Genomic DNA, 22478 nt, shown 5'->3' with positions numbered 1-22478 from the left:
AAATCTGGAGTTTATTTGCATTATAGGCACTGTTCCAAGTTATTTAGGGAATTGAGGAAAGAGAGTGAATTTTGGCAACCGTGTTGCCGAAATTCAACAAAAATATGAGAGAGAAAGAGAAAAAGTGGGAGAGAGAAAATTTTGAATTTCGGTAATCACATTACCGAAATTCTTGCTGCTCTGCTGACCGAAAACCAATTGTGGCAATGCCATTGTCGAAATAGGGGGAAAAAATTTTTTGTGGCAATTGTGGCAATGCCATTGCCGAAAATGAGAGGAAAAAAAATAATCGTTGCTGAAATCTGGGGAGGAATTAAAAAAAAATGCTACGTCTACAATATTTTTACAACATTTTCACAACAGATCATAGGTGATTAATTATTATTAGTTCAAATTTGAATTTAACATTGAGATTATTTTTTTAATCCAACAATAACAACCTGCCACTTAAAATTTGTTGTAAAAATATTGTAAAAATTGTGTGCACATATCATTTCTTTAAAAAAAAAAAAAAAAAGGAATGGATTTGTGGCAATGGCATTGCTGAAATAGGAGGGAAAAAAAATTCCCTCCTATTTCGACAATGCCATTGCCACAAATCCATTCAACTTTTTTTTTTTTTTTAAGAAATGATATGTGCACACAATTTTTACAATATTTTTACAACAAATTTAAAGTGGCAGGTTGTTATTGTTGGATTAAAAAAGTAATCTCAGTGTTAAATTCAAATTTGAACTAATAATAACTAATCACCTATGATTTGTTATGAAAATGTTGTAAAAATATTGTGAACGTAGCATTTTTTTTAATTCCTCCTCAAATTTCAGCAACCATTATTTATTTATTTTTTTTCCTCCCATTTTCGGCAATGGCATTGCGACAATGGACACAAATTTTTTTTTTTTTCCTATTTCGGCAATGGCATTGTCACAATTGGTTTTTGGTCAGTAGGTTTGGGTAGCAGGAATTTCAGTAATGTGATTACCGAAATTCAAAATTTTCTTTCTCCCACTTTTTCTCTTTCTCTCTCATACTTTTGTTGAATTTCGGCAACACCATTGCCGAAATTCACTATCTTTCCTCAATTCCCTAAATAACTTAGAACAGTGCTTATAATGCAAATAAACTCCGGATTTAGCAATATTTGACCAAAAGACTCTCATATATCATTAGTTTTATAACTTTATGTTATTGTTTTGTTTTAAGGAAATGTTTTATTTGGTTGGAATAAAGATATTAAAAATTGTAAAATCCAATTGTATTAATCAAAACCATTCGTGAAATAAAATTCTATATTTTCTAATGTTATAATTATTTTTGATAACTTTTTTTATTTTTATAAATTTTTTTTTTTTTATAACTTAAAATTTTTTTAATATCCATTTTAAAATTTATAATATTTATTTATACTTTAAATTGTTTAGCTTAGCTTAAAAGGTCGAGTCCATGAGTACATCCAGTATAAAACTACAAATTGCAAAAGGCTCCAGGACCCAAGTGGATCATTTCTCTCATCGTAGAAATAAGGAACAATGAAGAAAAAAAATAAAGCAATAGCTTTATCTTATCCTCAACATCATCATCAACAAAACCACACTCTACTTTTTTTCTTCTTCTTCTGTATCTTGATTTGTTACTTGCCCCGCTCAAACGGCAGATCAGAAGAAAAAGATGCAGTCCTAGTTGGGGATGGATACAGAATTCGATCCGTGTCTATTGATCCATCCGGCAAATCATTGATCGCATATCTTGGCCTCATTAACAGCTCCTCCATTTTTGGGCCTGACATTCAGAATCTCAACTTCATTGCCAGGTATGCTTGCTTATATGCTATTGCTCTCTGTGAATTATCTCTAAAAATCTGCTCATCATCTCTAAAAATCTGCTCATCATATTCATATTCATATTATCCTATTACCGTTGACTTTTTTGGATTACCAATGCTGTGAAGCCACGTAAGCATGTGAAACCTGAATAACGATAATTATCCTACACGAATATTCTTAACTCTTATTTTTATAGCCGGCTCACTAAAGACTCGAGTGTTAGTCAATAGTCACATGCAATAGATGGTCAAATAACCGTTGGATGAAAAGTGAAAACACTCTATGCAATGTTACACCACTTAATATTTTTTAATTAGATACAAATATTGACAAATTCACCGTTAGATTATATTATCTTCGTATATTCTTCATCCAAACAAAATTTCGAGATAATCAAACATTAATAGTCATGTCATTAATTAATTGTTAAAATTCAAATTTTTGTAGTTTAAAATAATACATAAAAAGATGAGTTTATAGATCAAATGGTAAATAGCATCTGATTGATATGAAAATTGACATGCATGTTAAGAACATATAGAATATGTAATTCAACAGTTGGATTTTCAAAATATTAATTCAATAACAAGTTATTGGGTGGTGTAACATTACTTAGAGTTACACTAGGTGTAACTTGAACCCAACTCATATATATGGGTTAGGTTCAAGTTACACCTGATGTAACTCTAAACAATATTACACTACTTAATATTTTTTAATTGGATGCAAATATTGACAAATCCACTGTTAGATTACATTATCTTCGTATATTTTTCATGCTTGCAAAATTTCAAGGTGATCAAAAATTAATAGCTATGTTATCAATCAATTGTTAAAATTCAAATTTTCTTTTATCTTTGATTATATGTGTGAAGCTCTCTCTTGAAAAGTGGAATGACCATTGCGCCAAAGGTGCACAATGGTTTTATTTAATATTTATAATTAAAAGACAAGAGTTAGGTACAGTATCTCATTTTTTACTAAAATGTTAGGTATACTATTTGGGAAATATAATATACTCCACTTATGGTCTTATAAATCAATTTTGCACATAATTTATTATTTTGATAAATTAAACCCTATATTTTAAAGGAAATTTTGGAAACTACCACAAATTTTAGTACATAAAACTTACAAATTAATGTGTCAATGAATATGATTGTTGGAATTTAAACACCAAGGCCACCAAATAGTCGTATGCAATAAATAGTTAAATAACTAGTGGATGAAAACAGTTAGGGAAATAGTGGACGATGAGATATATATATCATTGTAAAGACTCAATTTGTAACGACCCCAAAATGATATTGGGTTCGCACGTTAAGGGCCCAAACAATATAATTTGTAGAGCGTGGGTGTTCAAGAACTAGATTAACCTCTGTAAAAGTAAAAAGATTCAACCTCATGTTTATAGATGGATCAAAACTGATATCACAATGGGTTTTTCTTTGAAACAAATATAGTTCTTTTGTTTTCAAGTTTTCTTCCTGAGTCTTCTCTTTGTTTTTCTCTATGTTCCGATCCCCTTTCTGCATGCTTTTCTTTCATGTTATATACCGCCCTCTTTATTCCATGTTCACCACACACGTGTAGATTGGGTTCAGAGGATCTCTTTCTGTCCCATCTAACACCTTCTGGAACCTCCTTCTAGCAGCTGTAAGGCTGCTTCATCACTGTTCAGACATCACTTCCACATTAATGCGGCCAGAAAGTTGGTTGAGAGGCAATTAATGCGGAGGCAGCTGTTACCATAGATATTTGTTTGCCTTCTCTCTCTCTCTCACCTTTGGCCCTTTATCCTACCTTTAGTGGTGACGTAGCTCCGAGATATGTTTGTAACAAGATGGCGTTATGATCGTCCTCGAACTTATATTGTCGAGAAGGGTTTTGTCCTCGGACAAATACTGAACTCACATTTCGTGATATTCACTCTTCCCTTCGCTTAGGTACCCCTTCAGTCTGATATGGGCCTCTTCGGGGAGGTTTGCATCCTCGGTTGGGCCACAGGCCCAATTAACTTGACTTTAATAACTTTAGTGACCGACCGGCCCCCACAATCATAAATGATGACATCTAATATTTATAATTTATTTTATTTTAGATTATGCTTGTGAAGCTCCCTCTGAATAATGGGTTGACTATTGAACCAAAGGTGCATAGTGGTTTTATCTAATATTTATAATTGAAAGGCAAGATTTAAGTATAATATCTTATTTTTGCCTAAAATGTTAGGTATACTACTTGGGAAATATAATATACTCCACTTATGGTCTTATAAATCAATTTTACACATAATTTATTATTTGATAAATTAAACCCTATGTTTTAAAGAAAATTTTGTAAACTACCACAAATTTTGGTACATAGAACTTACAAATTGATGTGTCAATGAATATGATTATTGGAATTTAAATACCAAGCCCACCAAATAGTCACATGCAATAACTAGTGGATGAAAACACTCAAGGAAATAGTGGAGGATGATATATATATATATATATATTGTGGGGCCAGATAATTCGCGGCCCAAGCCCACTCTACATTAGGGTCTAGGGCCCGAGCCGAGGAGAGCCATTGCCGAGGACGACCTCCTACTCAGCACTTCACCAAATGTCCAAAGAAAGGAGCAAACTGAGTGTAGGGGCAGAACAAGGAAAAAACCGCCAACACAGTAATACGGAATTCTGCATCTGACAAGTCCATACTCAAACCCATGCCTTTGTGCTTTTCCAGCAACCCCCAACCACTCTAGGTATGGGTCGACTGGACAGGCCTACACCTCAAAAAGTAAAATTAATACGTGGACGCAAAAAAGGGAATGGAACACCAGTATAAAAGGAGAAGAAAACAAAGCTGGAGGGGGGGCTGGAGTCTTAGAACTCTTGCTAATGAACGATTTAGTGAGTCTAGCCAAGCCCGCCCATGCAGTATTTCCCGTAGGAACTACGACTAAACTGCTCACCTGTGCCCAAGGTCATACCTTTCAAGCCCACTCTCTATAAATCATATTGTTGGGGCCTTTTATATGTGAGCCCAATGCCGTTCATGGGTCATTAAAAATCGTGCTCTTACATTTATATATATATATATATATATATATATATATATATGTATATCATAAATGATGACATCTAATATTTATAATTTTTTTTTAATCTTAGATTATGTATGTGAATCTCCCTCTTGGAGAGTGGAGTGACCACCTCGCCAAAAGTGCGTGGTGGTTTTATCTAATATTTATAATTGAATGGCAAGAGTTAGGTATAGTATCTCATTTTTTACTAAAATGTTAGGTATAATACCTAGAAAATATAATATACTCCACTTATGGTCTTCTAAATCAATTTTACACATAATTTATTATTTTAATAAATTAAACCCTATATTTTAAAGAAAATTTTGGAAACTACCACATATTTTAGTATATAAAGCTTACAAATTGATGTGTGAATGAATATGATTGATGGAATTTAAACACCAAGCCCACCAAATAAATGTATGATTGAATTTTTTTTTTTTTTTTTCAATTAATGACACAACAATTTGTAAGCTCTATATAATAAAATTTATAGTATTTGTGAAATACTAAAAATATTTCAAATTTTACTACATAAAACTTATAAACTAATGTGATAATGAATGTGATTGTTGAACTTCAACCACTTAAAAAAAATGAATGTTTGAATTATGAAAAATGCTAAAGTTATACTAAAAACTTTAATTAATAATTTTTAAATTATAAAAAGATAAATTGTTGCCAATTATTTATAACTATATTTAACTTTGATAATTGTAAAGACTCAATTTGTAACGACCCCAAAATGATGTTGGGTTCGCACGTTAAGGGCCCAAACAATATAATTTGTAGAGCGTGGGTTTGAAAAGCTAGGCCTTGATCACCGAACGGTGATTAGTCATGGTATTCGTGGTGGACACGCTGGGACGAGCCATGGTTGTCCATGGATCTTGCCCATCAAGCTTAATGCTCATATTCTTCCTTTTTCTCTTTTTGGGGGCCTCCCCTCTTTTGGCGCCTAAGCCTTTACATTATATAGCCCTTCACGATTGATCCTGATCCTTCATCTATTGATCAGGCAGATACCTATTCGAGTACCTGTTCTATCAGCCGCCTCCCCTTACTTTCTGTTAGTTGCAATAACCGAAACCACATTGTTCAGGAGTCTTTTCTCATTAATATGGCCAGGACGTTTGTGGGCGCATTCAATACGGAGGTGACGTCTTTTCCTTGAACCGCTCCCACTCTGTACCCCTATGTGAGTCCCATTCTACTCGCCTTTTCTTCTGGGGGCACTTCGAAGGCTGCCTTGGACGAAATGCCTCTCTTCCCTTCGAAGTCTCGGGATGCCGAGGACAGGGTCACCCTCGGCTGCACCTCTAGGCTGTTTGGTCTTTCACCACTTGTCCTCGGTAACTACTCTCCTCGGCACGGGCCCTGGGTCCTAATGGAAAGTGGGCCGGGTCATAAGTTCTCTGACCCCACAATAGCCCCTCAAAATCCTGCTGTCCGGATCCTCGGCCGGATAAGAGGGTTTTGATGACATCAGGCCTCTGTCAAAGCTTGTCAATTATTGTCACCTATCAGTTCCCGAGACTTTTCGTCTGCCTGAGACACGTTCCTAGAGCCTTTGGAAGGTGAAACGTGTCCTCATTAAATACAGGCGGCTCTGTGCTTCCCACGTTCAACGACGTGATGATGATCTAACGGTGGAGATTTCCTTGCCTTTATGGGTGGGAAAATTTGTGCAGTTATTTTCAATGGGAGGTATAAATGATTTTTGAAACTGATTTGTCTCTTCACTTTTGCACTTAAGAGTTCTAGCGCATATACCCTAAGTTCATCCAAACTTTCATCCAAATTCAAGTCTATCTCCAGTACAAAAAGCCTGTCCGAGGCACCTTTCCTCTTTTCTGTAAGTTCTCTGCCTTCATTAACTCATGCTTTTTCTTTTCTGGGTTTATTTTTCTCTTGTTCCTTTCCTTCTCCCGTCATCCACTGAGTTTGCTTAGCAACTCTTAGAGATGGTTAAATTGAGATTGAAAAAATTGGTTGATACTGAAGAAGCGATGGAAAAGTTCATCGCCGATTATAGGATTCCCCCCAACGTGAGTTTGAGGCACTGTAAGATGGGGGAGTGGCATCTTCTGAGAAGGACAGGCGAGGTGGCAATTCCCATTCTCGCCTTCATAGAGGGGGGTATGAGAATCCCCATGGGACTGGTAATGAAGAGTTACCTTAGGCATTTTCGATTAGCTCCCACCCAGTACGCTGCCAATATGTTTAGGATTCTGGGTTGTGCGGATGCCTTAAACGAAAAAATGGGGCTAAGACTAACCCTTCATGATGTAAATTGGTGCTACAATCTCCAAAATTTGAAGGGCAAATCCTACTACATGAAGACGAGAGACGATAGGGTTCGGCTAATCCAGTGCCTTCTCGACTCCAACAAGGGGTTGAACAAGGACTTTCTTATCGTATCCAGAGAATGGCATGATGGCCTTCCATGCCCGATGGTGGAGGGAGAACCAAGTGGGGTATAGAGAGTAAAAGGGTGCCAATCCTTTGCGCCATTTTAATTTGATGCGGTTCGGTTACTAACCATGTACATGTCTTTCTTTTTTTTGCAGATCCAAACGCCTTTCACCGACACTTTCATCTGGTTAACCGGGTTAATTTGGAAACTGTTCTTCAAGCGACAGTTTTTGTAAATAAAGCGAATGGTCAAGTCAGAGCCGCTCACAAAATCTTAGGGTACACCCCCCTTCAAAAGTCATTTGCCAACCCAAAGCATGTGATCAGCGCTAACCGTCCTCGGCTTCCAAAAATTACCGTAGTCGAACAAGGGTTTTTGATCTCCGAATGATCTCCTATCCTAGAGGGCATCCCATTAGTGGGCTCTTCGTCGTCTCATCACTCAGCGGAGGACGAAGGTAATTTGGGTCTGTCTGAGGAGGGTTTTGGGACATTTGACCAAGCCGACCCATCCGAGGATCCTTCTGGTGATCTAGGTGACCCAGACTTGTCCGAAGCGGAACTGTTGTTAGTGGAAACATCCTCCCGAGCCGAGATGGGTCTTAAAAGAAAGCCCCCAACCAGCCTGTTCGACCTCATTGAGGGCCAGCCGGGAAAGGGTACACAGGGTAAACCACAATCCAATGCTTCGTTTCCACTACCTCAACCCCAACCCGTCCAGACTAGGTCATCCTCTATTAAGTCGCAGCCATAATCTCCCCGCCCCAAATTTCCTGCTCCTTCTCAATCGGCTCTACCTCCTCGGCCGGAGCCCACTGACTCAAAGAGAAAGAAGAGTCCCAAGGGGAAGGAACCCATGGATGGAGGAAAATCCCAATCCTCTCAGGAGAGGGATGAAACCCCGCAAGTTAAAAAACAGTTAAAGATTGGGCACCAAAGCAAAGGTAAAGGGATCGAAACCCAATCCGCCCAAAGCAAGGGGAAGGGGATCAAAGCCCAATCCGCACCGAGCGCTTGGCTTCCCGCCCCAATGCTCCACAAGGAGCCATTGTTGGAAACCGCGTCTATGAGGGACCTTGGAGACAGCGATGGCGATTATGTGGCCGACGCATTAGGGAGAACCATGCTGCTTCCTACTAATATGGAAGAGTTAAAGAACATGAGGATGTAGGAGATTTTCCTTAGCGTGAAAAGGTACCTGGGTATGGTAAGACCCTTGAAACCTAAGGCTCTGTCAATTCTGGCTCCTAGATTTTCATTCATAATATACTTGTCTCAATTGGCAAGCTATCCAGGCCACCTATAGGATGGAGGATGAAGTGAAGGGGCAGAGTAAGGCCGCCAAGGATGAACGCACCAAACGCATAGATGCTACGCGAACCCTCAAAATTTCCGAGGCTGACCTCACAAAGGCTAGGGAGGACTTAAAGGAGGCTACCCGAGAGAGGGATAGTGCCTTGGCAGGTTTAACTGGCGCCCAAACACAAGCCGAGGAACAGACAAAGCGCCTACTCGATGCCGAGGAACAATTGCAGATAGCCAAGGAGCAGATCAGTGATTTGAAGAAGAAACTGATCATGACAGAGAATGCTAAGGGCGTGGCGGAGTTTGCCCAGGACGAAGCCGTGAGGGCCAAGCAAGAGGCTGAATTTGCCAGAAACGAGGCCGAAGCTGCTAGGGATAAGGCCGAGGAGGAGGGTTACGAGACGGGGATGGCTGAAACCCAGGCCTCCCTTAAAGCTCAAATTCTTAGAGTATGCAGACTATACTACTCCCAAGTTTAGGAAGAGGTCTTAAAACGAGCTAGGGTGGATGCTTCGTCTGACTTGTGGAAGGCGGAAAGCATATTTTATCCTCTAGCCATCCGTGAGACCGCCTCCTCCAGCTCCGAGGCTGTGAGCGATCAACACGAGGCAGAGGTTACTCAGTCAGAAGCTGCACAGATCATCGTCCCTCTTGGCGAGTCGATTGAAGGAGGAGAGCCTCATGATGCGACAGAAGTACCTGGAGGTATGAATCCCGAGATGCCCAAAGAGGGTGCCGAGCCTACGGTCAGCGCTCAGATCCCTGATGCCGAGGAGTCAGCCATCCTTATTCAGCCCCTACAGGCAATTCCCCTTACTGAGGTCCCCAAGAGCATCGAAACCGACCTTGCTCAGCCTTCCCAAGAAGGGGATGCCTCCCAGGGCCCCGAGGCTAGTCCTGCTCTGCCTTCCGAGGACGTGGACAAAACAACATTGAAGAAGTAGCAGCCCTGGCCAACCTTCGCATTTGTTTCCAGTTTAAATATTTAACTAGTTTCCCTTTTGTTTTGAAAACTTTATAGTTTGATTGCAGTTGAACTTATTAACCACATATATGAAATTCTTTTCTTCCTTTAAATTACATGTTAGTTGCCCTTGCTGATGCTTACTATTGTTGCGGATCTCCTGATTTTTTAACTAGTTATCTTAACATGTATGAATGGTTATGCATATGATATATTTGGGATCATATCCCGGAATTCTAACTTACCCGCGCCCATAGGACGTTGAATTTGTGTCTGAACACACTTCTGGGGAGATATAGGCATCATCCGAGATGTCATGCATATTGTTAGGCCGAGCCTGATATCTAGATTTCCTTTAAGTAGTTGGTTTCCCCCTAGGCTCGAGTCCGAGGACCATACAATACCTTGGTTCTGTCCAAAACTTAGATATTTTCATTAAATAGTTGGTTTCCCTATAGGTTTAAGTCCGAGAACCATGCAATACCTTGATTCTGTCCAAAACTTAGATTTCTTTTAAGTAGTTGGTTTCCCCATAAGTTTGAGTCCGATGACCATACAATACCTTGATTCTGTCCAAAACTTAGATATTTTCATTAAGTAGTTGGTTTCCCCATAGGTTTGAGCCCGAGGACCATGAAATACCTTGGTTCTGTCCAAAACTTAGATTTTTTCATTAAGTAGTTGGTTTCCTCATAGGTTTGAGTCCGAGGACCATGCAATTCCTTGGTTCTGTCCAAAACTTAGATTTTTTCATTAAATAGTTGGTTTCCCCATAAGTTTGAGTCCGAGGACCATGCAATACCTTAATTCTGTCCAAAACTTAGATTTCTTTTAAGTAGTTGGTTTCACCATAGGTTTAAGTCCGAGGACCATACAATACCTTGGTTCTGTCCAAAACTTAGATTTTTTCATTAAGTAGTTGGTTTCCCCGTAGGTTTGAGTCCAAAGACCATGCAATACCTTGGTTCTGTCCAAAACTTAGATATTTTCATTAAGTAGTTGGTTTCCCCAAAGGTTTGAGTCCGAGGACCATGCAATACCTTGATTCTGTCCAAAACTTAGATTTCTTTTAAGTAGTTGGTTTCCCTATAGGTTTGAGTCCGAGGACCATACAATACCTTGGTTCTGTCCAAAACATAGATTTTTTCATTAAGTAGTTGGTTTCCCCATAGGTTTGAGTCCGAGGACCATGCAATACCTTGATTCTATCCAAAACTTAGATTTTTTCATTAAGTAATTGGTTTTCCCATAGATTTGAGTCCGAGAATCATGCAATACCTTGGTTCTGTCCAAAACTTAGATATTTTCATTAAGTAGTTGGTTTCCCCATAGGTTTGAATCCGAGGACCATGCAATACCTTGGTTTTGTCCAAAACTTAGATATTTTCATTAAGTAGTTGGTTTCCCCATAAGTTTGAGTCCGAGGACCATACAATACCTTAGTTCTGTCCAAAACTTAGATATTTTCATTAAGTTTGAGTCGACTAGCCCCTGGCCAAGGTGTGGGACGTTGATCTGACGTTAGAAGCCCCAAGAACTGCCCGTGCCACTGGCACTTCGAAGCGCAACCCTTAGTGGAACTTTATGTTAGGGCACAACAACGGGCCGTTGGAAGTGATGGAGGGACTTTCTCGATCCACCGCTTGTGCCAACGCACAAGCCTTCCCACAGACGATACCAATTGTAAGGACTCAATTTGTAACGACCCCAAAATGATGTTGGGTTCGCACGTTAAGGGCCCAAACAATATAATTTGTAGAGCATGGGTTTGAAAGGCTAAGCCTTGATCACTGAACGGTGATTAGTCATGGTATTCGTGGTGGACACGCTGGGACGAGCCATGGTTGTCCGTGGATCTTGCCCATCAAGCTTAATGCTCATATTCTTCCTTTTTTTTCTTTTTGGGGGCCTCCCCTCTTTTGGCGCCTAAGCCTTTACATTATATAGCCATTCACGGTTAATCCTGATCCTTCATCTGTTGATCAAGCAAGTACCTATTCAAGTACCTGTCCCATCAGCCGCCTCCCCTTACTTTCTGTTAGTTGCAATAACCGAAGCCACACTGTTCGGGAGTCTTTTCCCATTAATATGGCCAGGACGTTTGTGGGCGCATTCAATACGGAGGTGACATCTTTTCCTTGAACCACTCCCACCCCGTACCCCCATGTGAGTCACATTCTACTCGCCTTTTCTTCTGCGGACGCTTCAGAGGCTGCCTTGGACAATATGCCTCTCTTCCCTTTGAAGTCTCGGGATGCCGAGGACAAGGTCACCCTCGGCTGCACCTCTAGGCTGTTTGGTCTTTCACCACTTGTCCTCGGTAACTACTCTCCTCGGCACGGGTTCTGGGTCCTAATGGAAAGTGAGCCGGGTCATAAGTTCTCTGGCCCCACAATAATGTTAACAAGTTTTTATAATTTTAATAATGATGATAATTTTACGCACAACTTGTCTAATAAATATTATTTAAATATTAAAAGTAATTTACATATAATGATAATTCTCCAGCACTATTAAATTATCTTATCACAGAATATTGTAGCATGTAAAATCAGAATAATGATAGTAGTGCATCACGTGATAATACATTTTTGGGATTATTAGTGAATCACGTGTCTAAGAATATTTTAAATAAAGAGGCATATTGACAGGTGGAACATTTAATGATTGAACGATGAGGATTAATCATCTGATGTTGCTAGGGTTTGATATTCATGAATATAAAAGCCACGCTTTAGTGCCACTGCCGGACTACATTTTCGCCATTTATTAGAGCATCTTCCAATTATCTACTAAACTTGCAAAAGCCAAATCAGTTCTCTGTTAAGAAGATCTTTCTATTACTCTATAAGTATTAAGTGTTTGTGAGATTTCAGAGGCAAGTAGTGGCAGAGCCAGGAATTTGAGTTGCGATGGTAAGATTAAAAGACAAAATTGAAAGTAAAAAATTAATCTAAAAAATATTAATTAATATTAATAGCAAAGTAAATAACCAACTATATGCTAATGAAATTCTTATACACAATCTAACATAAAATGTAAACTTTAATTTATTTTTTCACACCTAGTTTAATTTACTTAATTGCTCTTGACGATTTTTCATATTTTAAAACCGAGGCATGATTTCTTCATACTCAATAATCTTGAATATATATTTATCAATATATGTGACTAAGCAATCATTTATCCATTGATCTCCCATTCGATTGTGTAATCAATTTTTAATTATGTTCATTGCTGAATACTTTCTCTCAACAGTAGCTACTGTAACTTATAAGATCAATGCTGAGGTCACTAACATGTAAAACAATGGATATAAAACATCATTTTTCATTTCTACCATTATTTTAATATAAGAGTCGAGTGTAGGTCTATTTATGTGAGAGCATTAGCATTGGTGGTGCTAAAAAGTTATATTACTATTTTTAGAACCATCAATACTAAAAAGCATGCTGCAATGGTAAAATAAAAATTAAAAAAACAATATTTTATTAAAAGTTATATTATTGTATTGTGTTGGTAGTAGTGGTTGTTATTTATTGTAGTAGATATATTATTTTATTGTGTTGAATGCTAAAATAAAATCACTAATGTTGAGTGTTTTGTAAAGTGAGGTGGTAAAATAGAAATTTTTGACACTACTAATGTAGATGCTCTAAGAGAAGCTGCCATGGGAATTGAAAAAAAAGAAAAGAAAAAAAGTTATTTGTCCTTTTGTGGTGTGTGGTGGGGTTGGAGGAGGAGGAGGAGGAGGAGGAGGAGGAGGGCGGGGGGGGGGGGGGTGGGCAAATAAGACATTTTGTACAATATAGTAATATTATACTATTATTAGAGAAATTTTTGGAAGTTCAGGGGGGCACTTGCCCCCCGACCCCCCTTCCCTCCGCCCTTGGATGCAAGAGTCAGAGTTCAAGTCTTTAGAAGGGAACTTCACACACTTATACACTTAGATTATGATAGAATAGAGTTTTTATCTTGTATAAAAAAAATTAAGAAATTATAAAAAAATAAATAAGTGTTGCTAGTGCATATATTGGCTCTTCCATTTCCAGAGGCTACTTCATCCTCTGTAATAAAGATCAAGTCTTACATTTTGTTCCATTAAAAAAAAAAAAAAAAAGTCCTGCATTTTGTTTGGGAATATTGGTTCGCCATCTGTCTCTGCCATGGTGCGACTGGTATTCTACTTTTATGCTTTGTATTGTGTTGTGCACAAGAACTTTGCCCGACCTTTCCAAAACCTGTCAAACCAGAACGGTTCTCGGTTTTAACGATCGAATAAGAGGTTTTTGGTTAAAGCTGCTTTTTCCTTCATTTTCGGTTATATTAGTGTCCAGTTACTGATTCAACCAACAAGTCCAATCATTTGACAATATATTATTTTTCGATGGGTGAACCTTTATGGACCCAAAAAATAAAAATGTTACAGTAGTTTTATGTAATTAAAGTTGTAAGCTTTATAAAAAAAATGATTCACTAATTATTGTTTGCATGCTAAGTTATACATTGTCTTACACAATCCAACTGAAATCATGTTTTGATAATCAAAACATGATTTCAACTTAATGTCCTATAGAGTGTATCTATTATTTGACATGAGTTTAAATTTCAATGAATCCAAGCACTGAACTCAAGTCAGTTCCATAAATATAATATAATGTAAGTGGATGGTTCGAGCTGTGGCTCTAAATTAGCTGTCAAAGAGCATTAACATTAGGTATGCTAAATGCCAAATATTTGGCATTTGACACACCAAACACCAAAAAACATCTCCCATGAGATGTTCTAAATGCCAAAATATTTGGCATTGATGAACAGTACACTCTTAAATTTGGAAGCGTATAGACAGGAATTGTAAAATTTTAATGATTTTTTATTCCCTATTCTCTCTCATCTCTTATCTCTCAGTTAGATCTTTTCCTCTCTTTTTTCTCAAACCCTGATCCTCTCCTCTTTTAACCTCTCATCTTTCTTCTCTCACCCTCACTACTCTTCCTTTTACCCTTACCAAGTCGACGCATCACTGCTCTTCCTTTTCCTTTTTTTTTTTTTTGGTGCTGTGATTTGATGTGTGGGTTAGGTAATGGGTGGGTTTAGATAGTGATGTGTGGGTTCAGATGGTGTCGGCTGGGTTCGGTTCTGACGATGGTAGGTGGGTTCGGATGGGCAGATCCGTGGTGGGTGGGTTAGGCTGTGGGTTCCGATGGATGGGTTGAAGGTGGGTGGGTTTTGGTAGGTCTCCGACAAAACCCAGGCCGGAGCATCAAGCCAGGCCAATGTTTATCGCATTGGTTTCTTTTATTTTCTTTTTTTGTTGTGATTTGATGGTGGATTTGGTAGTGGTTGTGTTGGTTTTGGATTAGCGTTCTCTGTGTGGGTTGTAGGAGGATTTCAACGGTGGTAGTTGTGAGTTGGTGGCTATAGGTCTGTGTCGGTGGTGGTTGTGGGTTTATGGCGTTGGTGGATGTGGGTTTGTGCTGGTGGTGTCTGTGGATTTATTGTGGGTATGAGTTTGGTAATGGTTTGTGTTGGTGGTAGCTGTCGGTGTTGTTGTTAAAGTAGTGGTTGTTGTTGGTAGCCGTTGTTGCGGCAGTAGTGGTTGTGCCGTTATTGTTGTTGTTGTTGTTGAGGAGTTAATATATTATTTTAATATCTTATAAATATTATTTTAATGTATAGAATTGAAGAATAAAACATGTGATGTAGAGGATATTGTAAAATGATGTGATAAAATAATAAAGTAGGTTTTTGGTTTGTCAAAATGACATTTTTTATAGAACAACTGATGAGAATGCTCTAACTAGCACACCCCAACACACCTCACTTAATGGATTGGCACAAATTGGGTCGGGCGAGCTAGCGGGATAGGGCTTTCTCTTTTTTTATCTTTTTTTTTTTTCATTTTTTTTTTCACAGCTTGATCTATAGACACTCATAAGAGCATTTGTAGCAGTGGAGCTAAATAGCTATAATGCTATTTTAGCTCCACCAAAATACCAAAAAGGGCCACGCAACAATGGAGGCATAACAATAATTTTTAGCTGAACTACTACAGTGCACATTTATTTATAGATGTGTAAATGTGCACTGTAGCAGTCATCTAAAAAAAAAAAAAATTTATTTAGCCCCCGGATTAAAATAATACTGGGTTGTTTATTTTTTTCATTCTTTTATTCTTCATCTCACCGTCTTCTCTCTCATCACTCTCAAGCTCCCATCTGAGAAATTTCTCTCTAGCTTGTCGGCTAGCTCCCTCATCCCTCAGCTCGCTGACCAGCTCCCTCATCGCTGATCTGTTTTGCCGACCCACCCCAAGCCCCATCGCCGATCTCCCCAAGCCCCATCGCCCAGTCCATGCCTCTCTCTCTCAACGTCTCCGACCCACGCCTCCGCCGGCCTTAATGTCACTGGCCCAAGCCAACCCAAGCCCCAAGCTGCCGCTGGGTTTCATCGTCAATCGTCAATCCAAGCTCTAGGTTTCTTTGGGTTTCATCGTCAATGCCGCCACTGCTTTCCTCGTCATGGGTTTCGTGGGTTTTTCTGTCGATCCAAGCTTTGGGTTTTTTTTTTTTTTTTTTGCTGCTGTGGACTGGTGGTCGTGGTTGTAGCTGTGGCTGTGGTTGTGGATGTGGCTAATGGTAGAGATGGTTGTGGTTGGTGCTGTGGGTTTTTTTGGTATTGGTATATATTATTTTATTGTAGTGGTTATAATATTTTATTGTGTTGAAAGCTAAAATAGATCCATGGCTCCAATATGTGTATGTAAAATAGATAAAGTAACTTTTATTGATGCTAAATAACTAAAATTAGCTGTGGATGCTCTAATATCACAATAATTTTTGCTGATCGGTTGCTGACTGTCCACAGCTTTGAAACCAAGGATCGGCTGAGAATTCAAATTACAGACTCCGACCACCGCAGATGGGAGATCCCACAAGACATCATCCCGCGCCATGCCCACTCCCCGCTACACCGCTCTCTCCTCGAAACTCCGTCATCTCCACCCCATTCCCATTCCCATTCCACCACCTCCTACTTCCTCTGCGACCCCAACTCGGACCTCATCCTCACTCTCCACACCACCGCTCCCTTCACCTTCTCCATCACCCGCAAATCCACAAACGACACAATCTTCGACACCGCCTCCACTCCCTTCATCTTCAAAAACCAGTACATCGAGCTCTCTTCTTCGCTCCCAAAAACCAAGTCCTCACTCTATGGCCTTGGCGAGCACACCAAGCGGTCCTTCAAGATTGTTCCCGATGACACTCAGACGCTCACTTTGTGGAACGCCGATATCGGCAGTGCTAATCTTGATGTCAATCTTTATGGGTCGCACCCGTTTTACATGGACGCTAGATCATCATCATCATCACCGGCCATTCAAAGTCATGGTGTTTTGCTGTTGAATAGTAATGGAATGGATGTGATATACAGTGGTGATAGGATTACGTATAAGGTGATTGGTGGGGTTATTGACTTGTACTTTTTTGCTGGGCCGTTGCCGGAGTTGGTGATGGAGCAGTATACGGAACTCATCGGCCGCCCTACGCCTATGCCTTATTGGTCCTTTGGTAACTTCTCTCTTCTCTCTGCTCTTGTCTTGTTTGCCTTTTCATATATTGTGAATAGAAAAATGCTGAAGACTCCGTGATAGAGTTCTTAAAATCTTATCAATTTAGTTTCAAATGAGTAGATTGGATTGTAATAGTCAACATTCTTTTTAATATTGATGTATGGTCAAATAACTCAAATCTAATAAATTGTTTTGAGAATGAATGCATAAACATATTAAGAACTCTACAGTGAAGTTACTTTGAAAACTCTAGAGAATCTTAATTTGTGATTCTTATGATTTGAATTATGAATTTACAACATCACCTTCATGTATCATGTCAAATGTAATACATTCTTTAACATTATATTTTATTTCTAAATATTGGTAAATTATACATGCAACCTATAGTGCCATCACTTCTGACTCCAAAAGAACTCAATTCCATCGAGTTAAGGGCTAGACTAAGAATGTCATTTGACACACTTCAACATTAGATTTTTTTTAATTTTTTTTATTAGTACACTTCAACATTAGATGTGTTTAGCATATGTGATAATGAACTTCTTTTTGCAATCAACAAAGGAGTAGCATGCCTGGCAAGGTGTGCATCATGATCCCATATTCATGTGTGACCCAAAACATAAAAGTGACAAAGCTTAAGAGACAGTACATCGCACATAAGTGTTTCTTTAAGCTTGCTTCTTTCAAATGTGATGGCACAATTTATCAACATTTAATATTGTATTAGTGATCCATATCATATGATAAGGATCCAGATGTGACTCTACTTCTATTCTCAATTTCTACACCGCTTTCTTAGATATTGCATTAATATAATTCTCAATGTCAATTCCGAAGTTAGGTAGTGGTTCACTTGAACATCTTGTTTAGAGACTGTAAGAAGTAAATGAATGACACCTATCTTAACCTCACCATCTAGATCTAGGTAATTAAAGTTAACTTTCAAGTTAGCATCAAGGGATTCACAAATCTCATTTTCAAGTTGTTCTAACTCTTTACTTTTTAATTGCCTTTTGACTTCTTTTAGGATTTTTTCTTTTCAATTATAATAAAATTGATTTTGAAAGACATGGTCAAAACTGACAAGTGTGACACTTCATTCTGAAATTAGATCTATTACTACCTTAGAATGAAGAAGAATTTCTAGAACAAGAAAATATATGTTGGTCCATCACTAGGGCAATACAAATCCTGACCAAATTGAAGTTTAATGAATACTACCAATAATAGTCACCTTTATAGAAAGACACCATATGTAATTCTATTTGGGAACATAGTGGGTTACAGAGTACTTATAAAGAAAAAGAAAAAGAAGACTTTTTGATGGACCAATTGAAAAGATTGATTTCTGTAATGCGTTGTTCTTTTCTAAAGTTAATTTTAGGACATTCCCTTATATTCAGGCTCAACTGTATGCCAATATAATCCTCACTCCAAATTAGGATTTGACCTGCAATGTTTTTATTGTGACGTAGTTTATAAGAAATGCTAACCTGAGTGGTTATTGTTAACTTTGTGTATAGGATTTCATCAGTGTCGATATGGTTACAAGAATGTGGCTGACCTTGAAGGCGTGGTTGCTGGCTATGCAAAAGCTGGTATACCTCTTGAAGTTATGTGGACAGATATTGATTACATGGATGGCTATAAGGATTTTACCCTTGATCCCATCAACTTCCCATTGGACAAAATGCAAAACTTTGTTGATACTCTTCATCAAAATGGTCAGAAATATGTGCTCATCTTGGATCCTGGTATGCTTTACTTGACATGCAATTGTTTTCTTCAGCTGTAACTATTCTCACTCTCATTTTTGATGTAAAAATGTGTTATTTTACAGGTATCAGTGTGAATAAGACATATGGAACCTACATTAGGGGGATGCAAGCTGATGTCTTCATAAAACATGATGGTGTCCCTTACTTGGGTCAAGTTTGGCCGGGCCTAGTCTACTTCCCTGATTTTTTAAATCCAGTTAGTGAAGTATTTTGGGGTGGTGAGATAAAAAGATTTCAAGATATTCTTCCCTTCGATGGTCTTTGGCTTGACATGAATGAGATTTCTAACTTTATAACTTCTCCTCCTACTCCAAATTCTACTCTTGATGACCCTCCCTACAAAATTAACAATGCTGGAGTTTCGCGGCCCATTAATAATAGTACTGTCCCTGCAACATCCTTACACTGGGGTAACATTACGGAGTATAATGCCCACAACCTATATGGACTCCTAGAGTCCAAATCCACTAATGCAGCCTTAATAAATGTGACTGGTAAAAGGCCATTTATACTTGCCAGGTCAACTTTTGTAGCCTCTGGCAAGTACACAGCACACTGGACTGGAGACAATGCTGCTACATGGAATGATTTGGCATATTCAATTCCAGGAATTTTGAATTTTGGACTTTTTGGCATCCCAATGGTTGGAGCAGATATATGTGGGTTTTCAAGGAATACAACAGAAGAACTTTGTGGGCGTTGGATTCAGGTAAAAATTGATATATATATATAAAACGATTAGTTGATATTGTACTTTTTTTTTTTCTCTTAAGCTTTTACTTGGCTTGGCTTTTGATATGATATTTTACTGTTTTGTAGACTTGTAGTAGATAAAGGGAGAGTATGACCTGATTTTGTGAAACATCTCCCCCCCCCCCCCCCCCCCCTTCTGCTTTCTTTATTAAGTAAAATATATTTTGTTAACTTTAGACTTGTTGCTCTTTGAACCATATAGTTCTAATTTGAGTAATTTTGATCCCTACAAATTTAAATTGTTGTCAATCTAGTCCTACTGTTCAGTTCTGTTAATTAGTGCCGTTAAATGTCATATGATCTGTATACACCCATATCGAGTGCACAAGTCTCAACATTCACCTGTTGCTAACAAAGGTAGTGGAGAAGGGATAGAGGGCACTTGCACGACAGACATTGTAGAGGAGGAAGGGGTTGGTGTTGTTCTTTTGCTGTGGTCAAAGTAGGCCTTGACATGAGTGGTGAGGGTGTTGGACTTACTATGGTGCCTCTTCTATTCATACTCAATTGGGATGAAGCAACTCTGAATACTAGCTATGGATCTTTTCATTATGGTCATGTAATATTTATTGATCTAAAGGTTACTGTTGGTGGGTAGTGAATTGTGAAACATATATCTTTGCAGGACAGTTTGGATAGTAAGGGTGCATGTGAGTGAGGTTGATGGTTGGTGGTTGAGGGTTGAGCACCTGATCTTGGTGTGTCCTTTTTGGAATATCATGTTGCTCGAATCTGGGGATCCCAATGCACTTCCCTATGAAGCAGATGAGGATGATGATGAAGAAGAGGAATTCCTCAGCTCTCTTGAAAAACAAAAAATTTACATGATTTTTCCTCACAATATTACAATTTTATTTACCCTTTTTTGCTCATAACATTTTCACCAAATTGATATGATTTTGATTTCTTATGTAGTCATGTGACACTTAATGGCATTTAGTGAATAGTGTTAGGCTGAAGGACTATATTGACAATAATCCAAAGCTTTAATGATAATATGATATAAATTAACTATGGGGATTTAGGCACCAAATTGATTGTTTGTTTAATTTTGATGAGAAGCCAAAATGTATTATATCTGTTTTAATTTTATTGTTTGTTTGTTATTTTATAAGAAGTGATGCTTCCAAAGTTTGTATAACATTGGTGGTTAACTCTCTCTCTCTCTCTCTGCATGTTTATCTTTCTGGTTTTTTAATATCATTTTGTAGAAATATATTGAATATCTTTGCAAATGCTATGAGAGACAAAGTGATTAGGCATAGAAGTCTGAGTGCCATTAATAGGGAATAAAGAAAAGTCGTGCATATTATTTGATTGAATATATATTTATGCACCTAATATCTGTATTTTGTCCAAATACAGCTAGGGGCATTTTATCCCTTTGCAAGAGATCACTCTGCTAAGTATACTATTCGTCAAGAACTCTACCTTTGGGATTCAGTTGCTGCAATAGCTAGGAAAGTGCTTGGGCTTCGCTATCGGCTTCTCCCCTACTTTTACACGTTAATGTATGAAGCACACCAAAGAGGAACCCCCATTGCACGACCCCTTTTTTTCTCTTTCCCTCAAGATATCAACACTTACGAAATCAGTACCCAATTTCTGATTGGTAAAGCTGTAATGGTCTCACCAGTATTGAAGTCAGGAGCTGTTTCAGTTGATGCATACTTCCCTGCAGGAAACTGGTTTGACCTCTTTAACTACTCCCATTCGTTGAGTGTTAAATCAGGAAAGTATATCAAGCTTGATGCACCACCTGATCATATAAACGTGCACGTTCGGGAAGGTAATATTCTGGCTATGCAAGGAGAGGCCATGACAACACAAGCAGCTCGGAAGACTGCATTCCAACTCTTGGTGGTTGTCAGCAATAGTGGAAATAGCAGTGGAGAAGTTTTCTTGGATGATGGTGAGGAAGTGGAGATGGGAGGAGCGGATGGGGAATGGAGTTTAGTGAGATTTTATGGTGGAATAATAGGGAATAAAGTATCAGTTAAATCACAAGTTGTGAATGGAGGTTTTGCATTAAGCCAAAAGTGGATCATAGATAAAGTGATTTTCATAGGATTAAAGAAGGGTAAGAGATTAAAGAGATATGAACTAGAAACTACAAGTGGAACAAACTTGAATGGAAACTCAGTTATAAATGAAAGCTTCCACAGCTTGGGATTTATTACTGTAGAGGTCTCAAAATTGTCACTTCTTATAGGAAAGGAGTTCAAGTTGGAGGTAAACTTCTGAAATAGTGAGACAACTCGTAAGAGAATTATCAGTTGCACTCAACTGTCATAACTGTTTGAAATTGTGTTGCTGGAAAAAATCGCTATTTTAATAAATTTCTAAGTAATAATTGAGTAATTTTTTCGAGTGTTGGTAAATTCTATTAACATGTATTGTTTACGTCAAATGAGCATTTGGTTGAAGTTGAGAGCAAATTACCAAAAGCAAAAAGGATATAAAATAAAAATAATGGGTCTCTCTTTCTTCTTTTTTAGAGTGATGCCATTATCTAATTAATTAATGAATGTCACTCACAAGAAAAAATAATCAAATAAATATGTTCATACATAAGGAAAATATTTCACTATATCATAGGCAAATTGCCAACTAATACTACAATTACCAGAACTTATAGCTAATTGAGTTTCAATTTATCATTGCAAGTCATCTATCTATATGACATCTGAAAATTGAATCTTTGCATTTATTATTGTGACAGTTTTGTTGGCTATTGACTACGCATTTATTATTGTGACAGTTACCTTGGCGTAGTTTTTTA

General features: G+C 38.1%; 1 protein-coding gene across 1 annotated transcript; it reads left to right on the top strand.

The window, feature by feature from the left end:
* The first annotated feature begins 1461 nt into the window (after positions 1-1461).
* Positions 1462-22057, top strand: LOC115992667 (alpha-glucosidase-like). Its single transcript, XM_031116894.1, has 5 exons — positions 1462-1813; positions 16454-17160; positions 18689-18919; positions 19006-19652; positions 21062-22057. The coding sequence occupies exons 1-5, from the start codon at positions 1533-1535 to the stop codon at positions 21938-21940; spliced, it is 2745 nt and encodes a 914-aa protein (XP_030972754.1). The 5' UTR covers positions 1462-1532; the 3' UTR covers positions 21941-22057.
* The last annotated feature ends 421 nt before the right edge of the window (positions 22058-22478 follow it).

This window comes from Quercus lobata, chromosome 5 (genome assembly GCF_001633185.2).
Source record: "Quercus lobata isolate SW786 chromosome 5, ValleyOak3.0 Primary Assembly, whole genome shotgun sequence".
NCBI classification, from domain to species: Eukaryota; Viridiplantae; Streptophyta; class Magnoliopsida; order Fagales; family Fagaceae; genus Quercus; species Quercus lobata.
This window is presented reverse-complemented; position numbering and strand designations above follow the sequence as displayed.

What these genes read in the sequence shown, in the direction of transcription:
- LOC115992667 (XM_031116894.1), top strand. Translation starts at nt 1,533, where the DNA reads ATGAAGAAAAAAAATAAAGCAATAGCTTTATCTTATCCTCAACATCAT. An exon ending in TATGCCTTATTGGTCCTTTG is followed by an intron (nt 17,161 to 18,688) that starts GTAACTTCTCTC and finishes CTTTGTGTATAG; the next exon opens with GATTTCATCAGTGTCGATAT. An exon ending in TGTGCTCATCTTGGATCCTG is followed by an intron (nt 18,920 to 19,005) that starts GTATGCTTTACT and finishes GTTATTTTACAG; the next exon opens with GTATCAGTGTGAATAAGACA.